This window comes from Camelus ferus, chromosome 4 (genome assembly GCF_009834535.1).
Source record: "Camelus ferus isolate YT-003-E chromosome 4, BCGSAC_Cfer_1.0, whole genome shotgun sequence".
In the NCBI taxonomy this organism is placed as follows: domain Eukaryota; kingdom Metazoa; phylum Chordata; class Mammalia; order Artiodactyla; family Camelidae; genus Camelus; species Camelus ferus.
Window position 1 is genome coordinate 46,234,232 of NC_045699.1, and position 12,920 is coordinate 46,247,151.

Consider the following 12,920-nt stretch of genomic DNA (forward strand, 5'->3'; position numbering starts at 1 on the left):
CTGTAATTCACAGTGGTGCCTCAAAGGGCTGAAGTTAGTGACATGCTTACCCTGTCCCCAACTTGCCACTCTTCACCTTTTCAGCAAAACAGTCTCAATTCAGACTTCTACTCTGACTATGACAAAATAGGTTACATCAGACTAAAGCTCTCATAAAGAACATTCAGGAAAGCAGAATAAAATTTTAAAACAGCATCAGAAAGCTGGATATCTAGAAACCAGGGTATCTAGGACTTGAGGAACCAACATCCTGGAGAGAAAAGAAATGTTCTGAGAAGAGTCCAGCATTCTTAGCTGCTTCCTCATGAGGCATTTGCTGATTTGTAAGTAGGAATGCTAGCTAAAGGAACAGAAAACACTGGATAAGAGTTTTCAGCAGACTCTCAGAGACTGGAATTAAAAACGCTGTAGTTCAGGGTTATCAGGGTGGCAAGGCTTGTAGGGCCAAGGTCTCAGAGGAAAAGGAACCACAGAATACCAGAATGCAGACTGACATTCACATTTGAAATATTTGGTGATAACTAAGCTACATAAAGCAAGAGACTGAGAAGCCCCCCCCCCCCCAAATGGTGGCTAAGGGACTAAGATAACAAGCAGATGTGTTAAGAGTCTCATGATATCAGGAAGACAAAAACTGGAATCCAGGGCCAGTAAACACCCCTGGGTTTCAGTTTAGAACACTGAACCACAAACAGGATTAAGGGCAAACCAAACGAGATCAGGCCTTATGAAAACTAAAACCAGGCCTGGAATCATCTCAATTCTTGATTGTATAAGGTGCTCTGCTCCTATGCTAACTGCTTGCTTAAAGAGAAATAAGTCTTCTCTGGAGAAAGACAACATCATCTGTAGCCCCTTTAATTTTTCATATCCATTCAATTAGTAAAATTTTCTAGATATACCACATGATAGGACAAAATTTTTTTAAAAAGAAAGAAAAGTAAAGAAAGAAAGAAGTAGGGACGGAGGGGAGGCAGGGAGGAAGGAAGCAAGGAAGACAGGCAATAGAAGCAGACCCACAGATGATCCAAATCTTGTTGTTATTAGACATGGACTTTAACGTAGCAGGTTTGTATGTCCAAGAAAACAGATAAAAGATACAGAATGGCACCAGAGAACTGGAAACTATGAAAGAAAAAAAAGAGTAAAATGAAAATTCTAAACATAAGAAAGACAACAAATGAAATGAAGAACTCAATAGATGGATGAGGCAGCATATTAGACACAGAAGAAAGGTTAGTGAACTGGAAGAAAGGCTAGTAATATTCAGACTGAGGCATAGGGAGGAAAAAAGAATAGAAAATAAGAAATGAACATAAGAGATATATGGAATGTGTTGAAAATGCACATGTATAATTGGTGCCCTGAAATGTGAGGAAAGAGAGAACAGATAGAAGCAATATTTGAGGGATATCATCCTAGAATTTCCTCAAATACACATCAACCCACTGATTCATGAAGTTCTGTAAAGCTCTGTAAACTCCAATCAAGATAAACCCAAAGAAAATCTCACTTTCGCACAGCAGAGTAAAACTGCTGAACACTCAAGCAAAGACAAACATCTTCAAAGCAGCTAGAGAAAAGAAAAGGGTGCATTGCCTTCAAAAGACCGACAATAAGGCTGACTTAATAGAAACAATGGATGCCAGAAGACAATGAAATGACATCTTAAAGTGCTAAAATAACAGACCATCTAGCATTCTACACTTAGTTAATATACCTCTCAGTATTAAAGGTGAAAGAAAGTAAATTTCACACAATCAGAAATTGCGAGAATTTGTCTCCAGCAAACCCATTATAAAAGAAAGATCAATGGGGGTTCCTCAGGCAGAAAGAAAATAATCACAAACAGAACAGAAATGAAGGAATGAAGAGTAATGGAAAGTGTAAATATGTGAGTAGATCTAAATGAAACATGACATCAGGGCCAAGGACACCCAAGGAAGTCTTACAGAAGAAGAACAAAGATATGGGTTAACACTACTAGGCATCAGAACTTATTCTAAAACTTCAATTATTAAGACACTGTGGTATTGGTTAAAGGATAGGCAAATAGACCAATGGAAGAGAACAGAAAGTTAAGAAACAGATCTACACACTATATAAACTCATTTAATTTACAGCAGGAGGATAGAGAGGATTCTCAGTAAGTGATTCTGAATCATTGTTTATCCATATGAAAATATTAATCTTGATCTTACCTCAGACCTCATATAAAATCAATTTCACATGAATTCTATACCTAAATGTGAAAGGTAAAACAAGTTTCTAAAAGACAAGCTAGAAAAATATCTTTATGAGCATGGGTGGGCAAAGATGCTTAAGCAGGACATAAAAAACATAAGTAATACATGTAACTGTCTAAGAATACATATCCAGAATACAAAAAGAACTTCCACAAATCAATAAGAAACAGGCAGAGAATTCAAGTGGAAAAATGGGCAAAAGACTTGAATAGGCAATTTATAAAAGAGGGTATCAAAATGGGTAATAACGGTATGAAAGATTCACAACTTTATTAGGCATCAAGGAAATGTAAATTAAAACAAAAATGGGACACCACTACACACCCACTAGAATGGCTAAAATTAAAAAGCTAACAATGCCAAATGTCGGTGAGCATGTGAACCAACTGGAACTCTCAATCACTGCTGGTGGGTGTGTAAATTGGTACAACCACTTTAGAAATCTGTTTGGCAGTGTCTACCAAAGCTGAACATATGCATTCCCTATGACTCAGAAATTCCACCCCTAAGTATGCACCCAAGAGTAATGTGCACATATAGTCGCCAAAATACATTAAATATCTAGAAATAAATCAAATAGAATATGTGCAAGAATTCCACATGGAAAATTACAAAACATTTCTGAGAGAAACTGAATAGACTGGAAGACTCTATATTATTATCAGTTTTTCCTAAATCAATCTATAGATTCAGTAAAGTCCCAACAACAAAGGAGAGCAGATTTGTGTGTAAAAACTGACTCACTACTCCTTTCTCCCACCTCTGAGGCTGCTGTATTGATGAAGGAAGAAAATGACAATTTGTCAAGCGCCTATTGTGTGCTTGGCAGTACTTGGCAAGATATTTTCCTCTATATTACCTCATCTAATGCTTCTAAATCTGTAAAAGAGATATAATCTTCCTAGTATAATGAGAAACAATCTCAAAAAGGTCAACTGACTTGCCCTATGTCTTTGTATCACTATTGATTAGGTTCAGCCACATAACTAAGAGACAAATTATCAGTAACTTAAATGAGATAGTTTCTATCTCATGTTAAAGAGTCTATATGTAGGCAATGCAGGGTTGCTATGGTAGCTCCACAGTGTAACCAGGGACTCAGGCTCCTATCTTTATGCTCTGCCTCCCTAGAACGAAATTTCCTTCTCAAGGTCACATGTTGATCCCAAGATGGCTGCTGTAATTCCAGCCATCCCATCCATATTCTAGTCAAACAAAGGAGAAGGAAAAAGAAGGGCAAGTTCTCCCCTTAAGGAACATTTTGTAAGTCTTATATAATACTTCTACTTACATCTCTTGGCTGGATTTAGAATCCTGGCAGTATCTAGCTACACGGGAGGCTGGGAAATGTACATTTTTCAGCTGGGTGGCAACACACCCAGATAAAAGCCAGAGTTATGTTACTGAGGAGGAAGGAGGTTTATGGATGTCGGTATGGACAACTATCTTCTAGAGTCACTCAGCTGGAAAATGGTGGGGCCAAGATTCAAATCTAGCAAGTGTCAATAGGCCACCACACACTTTCTCCTGAGCCCATATTCTCTTGCCATATCACCTGTCTCCCAGGGATGTGAATACTTAGGGAAGCTGAAGGGAACAGGATCTTTGTGGGGAAGGTGGAGGCAGAGGCAGCAGCATTGTAAAGCTTGACTCCCCAGGGAGCTCCTTTACTTTTCCAAGGCACCTTCCCTTCCTCCTCTCCAGAGCCCAGAGCTGCCCTAAAAGCCCCAAGTTCTTTGCCATGGAGCTTCCAAGGCAGTGACAATGAGATGGGTGCAGCTTTTTCTGGGTCATTGCTCTAAGTTGAGGACTCCCTAGATTTGTGTTTCTTCTCATTCTGCTGTGTTTAATAAACAGTCATGGGTGGTCTCAGAAGCTTCTTGCTGGAAAACATTACAAAACTCTTCCAAAGAATGAGCCTGCGCCTTTGATGGAGGGTTGGGGCCACCTCTGAGGTTCCCACTGATTCCAGAGTTCTGTGAACATCTCCATCTGGTGCCTTGGCCCAGCGTTGTGTCTCAGCAGGGGAATGGTAACAGGGAAGAATGTCCTTATTGGAGAGGCTGAGCCATCACTGGAATTTTACACCAGAACTCTAAATGTTCACAGTGGAAACAAACCCAAAGGGACAAAGAAAAGTGAAAGCCAATACTTGAAATCACCAATGTTAACAGAGTCACTGTGGGGGAGTAGAGTGGTGATGGGGAACCGTAATGGGAAGAAAGAACTGTTAGGGCCAAAGCAAGTACCCAGAGGCGGTTTTCGTGAGGCTCCAGAAAACTGAGCTCTGAGTGTGCTCGAGGAAGCCCGAGGGTCTGTATTTATCCCGTCATTGAAAATTCCAACTGGAAGGGACTGATGAACATGCTTGGGAGGGACAATGACCTTGTTATTCCTCCTACCAGAAATCTCCTGGGTGCCAATGAGCAAGTTGGGGACAGCTTGATATTGAAGATAGGCATATCGAAGAGGGAACTGTGGAGAATGCATTTCAAGGGGGGCCACTGTTCCACCCAATTCTGCAACTTTATCAGGAGTCACTTTTATCCTGGGGGTTCCAGGGTTTAACATTGTAACCACATTACACAGCCTGCTGTAATAATTCAATAGATGTTTACAGAGTTAGAGAATTTCCACTGTGAAAGGATGCCAGGAGCTATGTAGTCCAAATCTCTCATTTTCAGCTGAGGAAACTGAGGCCCAGGGAGGGTGAGTGTCTAGCTGAGGTGGCCATGCCAGGATTTGCACTAGATCTCCTGATTACCAGGCCCATGCTGTCCTGTTCTGTCACTTACTAACAGGCCTGCTGAGACATCACAGAAAGGGCTGATTTGGATGTGTTCTGTTTCTAAGCATGTCACAAATCTAGAGGAAGAGCATAGTAGAGGGAAAGGGGCAGTGGGTGGGGACCTAGCAGTCCTGGATCTGTCCCCAACCTGCTGGGTGACTGTATCAGTTTCCTAGAGGCTGCCATAACAAACTTCCACAAACTGGGTGGTTTAAAATCTACAGAAATTCATTTGCTCATAGTTGTGGAAACCAGAAATCCAAGACAAAGGTGTTGGCAGGGTTGGTTCCCTTTGGAAACTCCAAGAAAGAATCCATTCCATGCCTTTCTTCTGGCTTCTGGTGGCTGCCAGCAATCCTTGATGTTCCTTGTCTTGTGGACACATTACTCCAATCTCTGCCTCCATCTTCACATGACCTCCTCTGTGTGGCAAGCCTCTCTCTGCCTTCTCTAATAAGGACACTTGTCATTGGATTTAGGATTTACACAGGTAGTCCAAGATAATCTCATCTCAAGATCCTTAAATTAATTATATCTGCTTTTCCAAGTAAGGTCACATTCATGAGTTCTAAGGGTTAGGACATGGACATATCTTTTTAGGGGCCACTATTCAACCCACTACAAGGATCCTGGGTATGTCCCTTCCCCTTTCTGCTTCTTAGCTTTCCAAACAGAAACAGTGAAAGTGGCAAGCATCCATTGACTTGATTCCACAAATGTTTGCTTGTTTTCATGGACACTGATGGACCCCAAAATACACACCATCAACCCAGCAGCCCGTGCCATGCTGACCACGGTCCCCAGCAGTCGTGTATACCGCAAAATCAAAAGCAAGAACTATTTCATGACTTTCTAGAACTTCCTTTGGCGATAGATTCTTGCAGGTTGGTTGGGGAAGTTGGCTTGTGGTCAGACCACAAATAGGAATGCCTTATCAACTCTGGACCCCACACTCTGGGGAGAGAGCGCTCAACAAGAGCAAGTGCAGAGGATGGGCTGAGCGTGGGAAGGGGCTTGACAAACACAACCTGTGCAGGGCTGGGACCAGGGGGAGGTGAGTGAGGCCCTCCCTTCAGGGGCAAAATTGAGGAGGGAGCCAAAAACCTCAGTAATCAAGATAAAAAAAAAAAAAAAAAAGACCAAAAAACGAATGCAAAAAAATGCATGATGAACAAAATATCAAAATTTTAAAGACAAGATGTGGTTGTGAGACTCAAATCAGTTAGCTCACTCTAACCTTGGCCTTGTGGAGCCTCTCTTTATGTAAAATTTTGGTATTTTGTTCATCATGGATTTTTTGCATTGAGGTCTTTGGCATCCCCTTAAATTTTCCTTTAGTCTCAGCCCTGGAACTGTGAATTACGACCATAGGGATGGGCCCTTTAGTGACAGGGATCACTCTGGGGATGTGGTGACCACCAACAGGACCTGGAGGGGGTGGTGCCCAGAGGGACCAGTGGGGAAAATTAAGGAAGAAGTAGTGAGTCCTGTGCTACTGGGAGGATCTGAGAGTCTGATGGGAGGCCGGTCCATGTGATCTCTAGGAAAGCCCTAAGACCCTCTGATTCCAAGAGGAAAAGAGGCTGAAGATTTCCCCATGTAACTTCAATCATCTTTCAACCTTGAGATAATGTAAAAGCTGCCTCTTGCCTCACAGACTCTTGGACAGGAACTAGGTGCCTGGAATTTTAGAAGCCACCCAAGCTGGGAGCCTGCCTGGCTCTGCTCTGATGGCATTGCTCCATCCTGGAAGACCCAGGAGTTGGTAGCCCACGCTGTGGGGTGAAGTGAACAGCCCCAGGAATAGCCCCAAGGTGTCCCATTCATGGGCACAGTGATAAGGGGGTGAGGTCAGTCTCCTCACCAGCTCCAAATTTAAAAATTTAAAATTAAAAACGAAAGTCAGTGACTTGGGAGATGTTACAAAGTCAAAACACTTACTACAGAAAAAAAAAAAAAAAAAAAGAAACTGCGAAAAACTGATATTCCCAAAATGCACTCCTGTGTACTCCTACACATCTGGGTGTGGCTCGCCCACTCTGGGTAACATTCAAGCTCCTTGGAACGACATTGAAGCCCTTGGGGAGTCGCATGGCCCTCACCCCAACTCAGCTTCACAGATCTCATGTGTAATCATTTACATCTTTGGTCTTCCTTAAGTCTCTCATTTTAATTATTATACTGTCTACCTGTATGGAATTTTTTTCTTAGTTTTGTACTTCCTTCAAATTTTATACTATTTTTAGATTAAAGTATAGGGTATCCCTGGACCCAAGAATCTTCTAATAAACTGCAAACTTTAACACCTTTAAAAATAACACTTACTGAAATAAAAATGAGCTGTTTCTACTCATTATTCAGCATCTCCAAAAACTTCATATACTCATTGATTTTGGTATGAAAATATTTCTCCAAACACTTTCTAACCAGAGTGTTTTTCCAGGATCTCTCAGGTGCCAGCTTGATCTAGAGCCGCTTATAAAATGTGTCCTAATGATTTGCCATTTTTGGACAAATCAATAAATCATTCTTAGAGCACTGGCTCTAACTGAGATTAAATAATGGACAATAATAACATACTTACTTTTTTACTTTACTATGAAGTTTATTCTTTAAATGAAACTGATGGTGGGTGAGCATCTAAAAATCTGAGATCAGAGGAGACAGGAAAGGATGATGTGCACCGTGGTGCTGAATTTTGGCTGGTGGTTAGAACTGAGAGATGGATGTTGCCATCTTCACCGAGGCTGTCGTCATCTGATTCTTGATAATGGTATCTTACACTGATGGAGAACAGTGTGCTTTGGAAACACTTTTACATATACCACGTTACCCGTTCTCTCACAGCCCAAAGAGATAAGCAGGCCAGGGGTTAGTCATCCCAAGTGGAAACTTGTGGAGGCCTGAGGACTTAAGCACCCTGTCAAGGTCCTCCTCCCAGTTATGACAGCACAAGGTGCCAGGCGCCATGCCAGCCACGTTGCACAATCTGCCAACCAGTCCTCCCTTTGACTCCAGAGGAGGATATTTTCACCACCACTATACAGGTGAAGAAACAGCAGCTCAGAGAACTCAAGCTCAAGATCATGCAGCTGGTAAGTGGCAAAGCTAGGGTTTCGACCAATCTTTCTGGTCCTCAGTACATGTCTCCTCAAGTCTACTTGAGGAGTCTGTCCTCTCCTCCAGGCTGACAGGAGCATCAATGAGACTGAGAAAAGACTGTAGGTCGGCGAGGCATGGGAGAAATGCCAGCCTAATCTGAAAGGCAATGTCTGCAGTTGGTGTTATAACAGTCACGACTCCATCCCTTACACATACACTATGTTATGTGCTTACAAAGCACACTTACCTCATTTGACTCCCACAGTTCCCCAGAGGGCCATGTAGTAGTGGGCTGGCTATTCTCATTTAACAGATAAGCAAGGCTCAGAGAGGTTAAGTGATTTGCTCAAAGTCACACAGCAAAGGCGAGAACAAGATCTAGGTGCTTTTTGCCAACATCACTGGACAACATGATCAAAGGAGATGGGTTTGGGGCAGACCAAGCAGACCAAGGCACTGACCTTTCCTGAGATGGTCTTGATCTGCTTGGAGCTCAGGGGCTCGAAGTCCACGCCAATGTAACCCTCCATGGCAGCAAGGAGATTCTTCCGGAGACAACGGGATGAGTTGGCTTCTGTGTGCACCTGCTCCCACCAGGAAGGCTCATACCAGCCAGGGATGATCCACTGGTACTTGCTACCATACATATTCTCCTCATATGCCTGCAACAGAGGGGTTGACCATGAAGACACCAAAAGACAAACATCTGTTCAAAGCTTTGTGCCCTTGAGAGAGATGGAGATGACTCAGGCTTCCTCTTACCAGAGGATTCACTAATTCCTTCTATTACTTGCTTGGTCTCCTCCTCTTTTATCTCTCAAGGGAGCCAAGGTAGTTTATAGGAAACATGTATAATAAAATAATAAACATCAAGTAAAAATTAAAACATAAGGGCCTGGGAAAGTTAAATTATAATATGTTTACTAGAGGTAAAGGGAACAGAACATAGACAAGTCAACCAAAGGTTCCAACACAGTACATACTAAGCTGTATATTTCACCATAAATTCCTGGCAGCCTAAGAGAAAAGGGCAACAATATTAATTGCTTAACTCTCGCGTTCAATAGGGAGAACACATACCAGTTCTTCAGGGACATGAAGTGTTTTCCAGGCTTTAATCCCTAAAAAATGCCTCATATGGAGGCCACTGTCAAATTAGCTAGCATGGTATTAGCAGCATCCCTACAACAAACAGATTTCATAAGGCTATTTTTGTATAGATCTTTACTAAAAGCCGAGATTATAACCTTTAAATACAACCCAGGGGGAGCAATTTTGCAAGGGTCCAAGAAAATTTAATGTGAGCATGTAACTTACATAAGATGCCACTTGGCAAACTGAACATTCTTTCTAAATCTTTACTCAAAGTATAAATTGAGATCCTAAAAAAAAGGTCCCTTACATTTGTATGCTCTACCCACGTCTTACTTAATTGTCATTCGTATTCATCCTTTGAGATGGTCTGGGCAGACTTTATTATCCTCATTTTAGAAACAAGGAAACTGAAAATCAGAGAGGGAAAGTCACTTTTCCAAGGTCACACAGCCAGGGAGAAAAATCAGCCTGGAACCTAGATCTGCCAACTCTTAACACTGCAAAGCCACACTGCCTGCCTTCCATTTAAACAGAAAGTTGTCAGACTTTAAATGCAGCCTTATTTGGCTTTAATTCATACTATGATGATTTTATATCAGGAAAGGTATGCTTTTCGGATAGCACAAATGCACCCAGAAAATCCCACTTTGTAGGAATGTCATGTTCCATCAAAGCTGGGTCCAGAATGGAGTTTCTAAGTAGAGTGCACATTCTTATCAGTAATTAAAATGCCCAGAAGTAACAACAGAGAGCAGTAGTGTGCACTCTGTGTGCTGTGATGAACTGTATACATTTAAAAATGTGAACCTTAAACAATCCATCTGTTTGTTCCTGGGGAACCACCTATGATAGAAGGACATTTTGGGAAACAATTCAGGTCACACCTCTTTATGTTCCTTGGCTTAGAACAGAGATAGCACAGACACCAGCAGGATGCAAAGAGAAGCCTGCGGATTGCCCTGGATGCCGGAGAGGTTCTGGCTGCCCTCCAGTTAGACTCTAGGACGCTAAGCCAGGGTCTACCCAGAAAGGTGGGCCAGAGCCCCTAATACGTCTGCACACTGGAGCATAGTTACTGTCAAGTCTAAGAGTTGGAAGAGTGTTTCCTTCATTCCTTTTCCAGAAAGGGGGGCAACACTTCGAAACTCTCTCAACAACTGAAAAAGCCCAGCCTGCATGGTAGAGCATCTCATTGCGGTAAATGTGAATTAGAATATCTGTTCCTTAACTTAAGGTCAAATTCCAACTCCAAGGCCTCTGTTCATTGATTCAGTGAAGCCTCCACAGATTAAACTGAAATTGTTTAATAAAAGAGCCCTTCAACTATCTCAAGGCAGTGATCACATTGCCTCTTCTCTAGACTCCTCCAATGATACGGGACTTTCACCTCCCACATTCTAGACACTGTACTTCTCATAATGCAGCCTCAGAGCATAGTCATTTTTTCCAGCAACTATATTATAATGTTATGTATAATGTCCCAATCAAAACTGTTGTAGAAAACACGGAGAGCCTTCATATTACCATGACATAATAAAATCACAGTTCAACAAAAGAAGGCAGTCTTCTGGGCTTCCCTCTAATAAACGGGGCTTATTCCACAGACACTTTTTTTTTTTTTTTTTATGAAAGATCATCCCAAATCCTCTCTTGGGGCTAGACCTTTGAACAAAACGGTTGTCCTGAGGATCCCAGGTTATTTAACCAATGGCAGAACCTGTGAGACTTCACAACTGTCATCTTTCACTGACAGGGAGGAACTGACATGTTAAGCCCTTATTATGTACTTGGCCATTTATATACATTACCTTATTTTATTCTCACAACAACTCTATGAGGTGTGTGCTATCATCTCCATTTTATGAGGTGTGTGCTAGTATCTCTATTTTACAGATGAAGAAATTGTGGCTCAGAGATCGAGGAATTTGCCCAAATACATTCAACTAAGTCAAGGGGACAAAATTCAAAGTCCATTTTTTTTTTTAAAGTTTCCTTCTTTTCTTAGCAAAACACAACTTTTTGGAAGCTCTCTTAATCTTAAAAGGTTGAGACAAGATAGTGCCACTTATTGAGAACGTATGGTGAGTAAGAGTCAATAGACTTAGAGCAAGGACAGGAGGAGGTCTTCCGATCAGATGCAAAGGCAGCTCGGCATTACTCTCTGAGACCAAAGACCATGTGGTAATTCAGAGGCAGCACAGAGCAGGAAGTCAGGAGCCTCTCAGGAATCTGCTGTGATACCTGACTGACCTGCCATTGTCCTATTAGGAGCTGTTCCTTGTGAGTGAATTTTCTAGAAAACAGAAGCTCAGTCCATTGGAATGACAATACATTTTGTTTAGAATCTCAGCAAATTTGGTTAAGATAAAAATTTTTCTACTGATCCTCTGGGGAAAAAAAATGATAGTCAAGCAGCACTAGATTCTCTGCCACACACCAGCTGGGTAGCCCTGGCACACAACGCCTTGGGCCTCTCTTTTCTCATTCATGGCCCATGGAAAGCAAATCCCATCTCACCGGGTTGGTGCAGGAATCAAATGAGGAAATATGTGCACCATGCCTGGACAACACCACGTTCAGGAACATTTTAGCTGCTCCTGCTCGTTCCCTTCTCCCTTTGGTACCTCATGGTCTCATCCTGAACATCAGCCACTGTTACGGGCCATGCAGAGTGGCGCTCTTGGACATGAAGAAGACTGACCCATATGCCAAATGGCTCCAGACTGTTCTTGGAGTTTTTGATGCACTTTTTATGGCTTTGTCTCCTTTCAAGCTGTCAGGTCTAGGCTGTCACTTTCACTCTGAATTTGCTGCTTTTGAACTGCTATAGAAAGCAGGGAGCCTGGATTGTTAAGTATATGTGTAGAGCAAAAGTACATAGGCTTTGAGAGAAGGTCTAAAAGGCGCTCCTGCAAGAGAGGTAGACTGGTCTTAAATATAGCATCTACTGTCCAAAGCAACTGCAGAGAAGCCTCTGGGCCTCCACTCTGTTTTCCCACATTTAGAAGAGCTGAGATTGTTGGACATGTGAGCTTTAAGAATCTTTGCCTGGTATCCCAGTCTGTCTCCTTTGCCAGATAGGGAGTTCCTGGAGGGTTGGTGTCTGCTCTTCCCAGGATCCTCAGTGCTCAGCACAGTGCCTGGTGTGCAGTGGGCACCCAATAAATGGTTGCAGAGTGACTGAATGAATGCATTTCCAGTTTACTTGGTCACCTTGGTTTTCATTTTCTCTGCCTCTAGTAGGAATGTGGTCTCAGGAAATGGCCACCAAATGGGCCCTGCCAGGTGATAACGGGCAGTCCTGAGCTCACATTCTTTAGTCCCATGAACCACGCTGGTTCTTATTAGCTGCAGGCAGGTAACCATGATGTGATTAAAAAATCCAATTTCCTCTTTTTATTAAGTTTCCTTTTGCCTCCTCACCTCCGCATCCAAGAAGAACATTTGCTTTTTATAGACATTTCACAACCATAATAGTAATAAATCCTCACATCGGTAAAGCAGTTAACAATTGGGATGATGGTCACCCTCCGATGGCCATATTTAAGCTTCTCAACAACCCCACGAAGCAGATAAGGCAGGGATCATTGCTTCTGTTTCAGAGGTGAGGCAGCCGGGGACTGCAGTTGTAAAGTGGCCTGAGGAGTTCTGAGTGGCCAGAACCCAGGTCAGAGTGCTTGAGAACTGAG

The 12,920-nt window shown here is 42.3% G+C and overlaps 1 protein-coding gene across 3 annotated transcripts in view; it reads right to left on the reverse strand.

Annotated features, from left to right (window-relative positions):
• GABBR2 (gamma-aminobutyric acid type B receptor subunit 2) overlaps nt 1-12,920 on the reverse strand; it is a 352,698-nt gene that overhangs the window by 135,495 nt on the left and 204,283 nt on the right. For all 3 annotated transcript variants that reach the window (XM_014559751.2, XM_006185246.3, XM_032478052.1), the window contains one exon: nt 8,598-8,798. In XM_014559751.2, the coding sequence (XP_014415237.1) occupies nt 8,598-8,798 (201 nt within the window). The remainder of the gene's footprint in view (nt 1-8,597; nt 8,799-12,920) is intronic.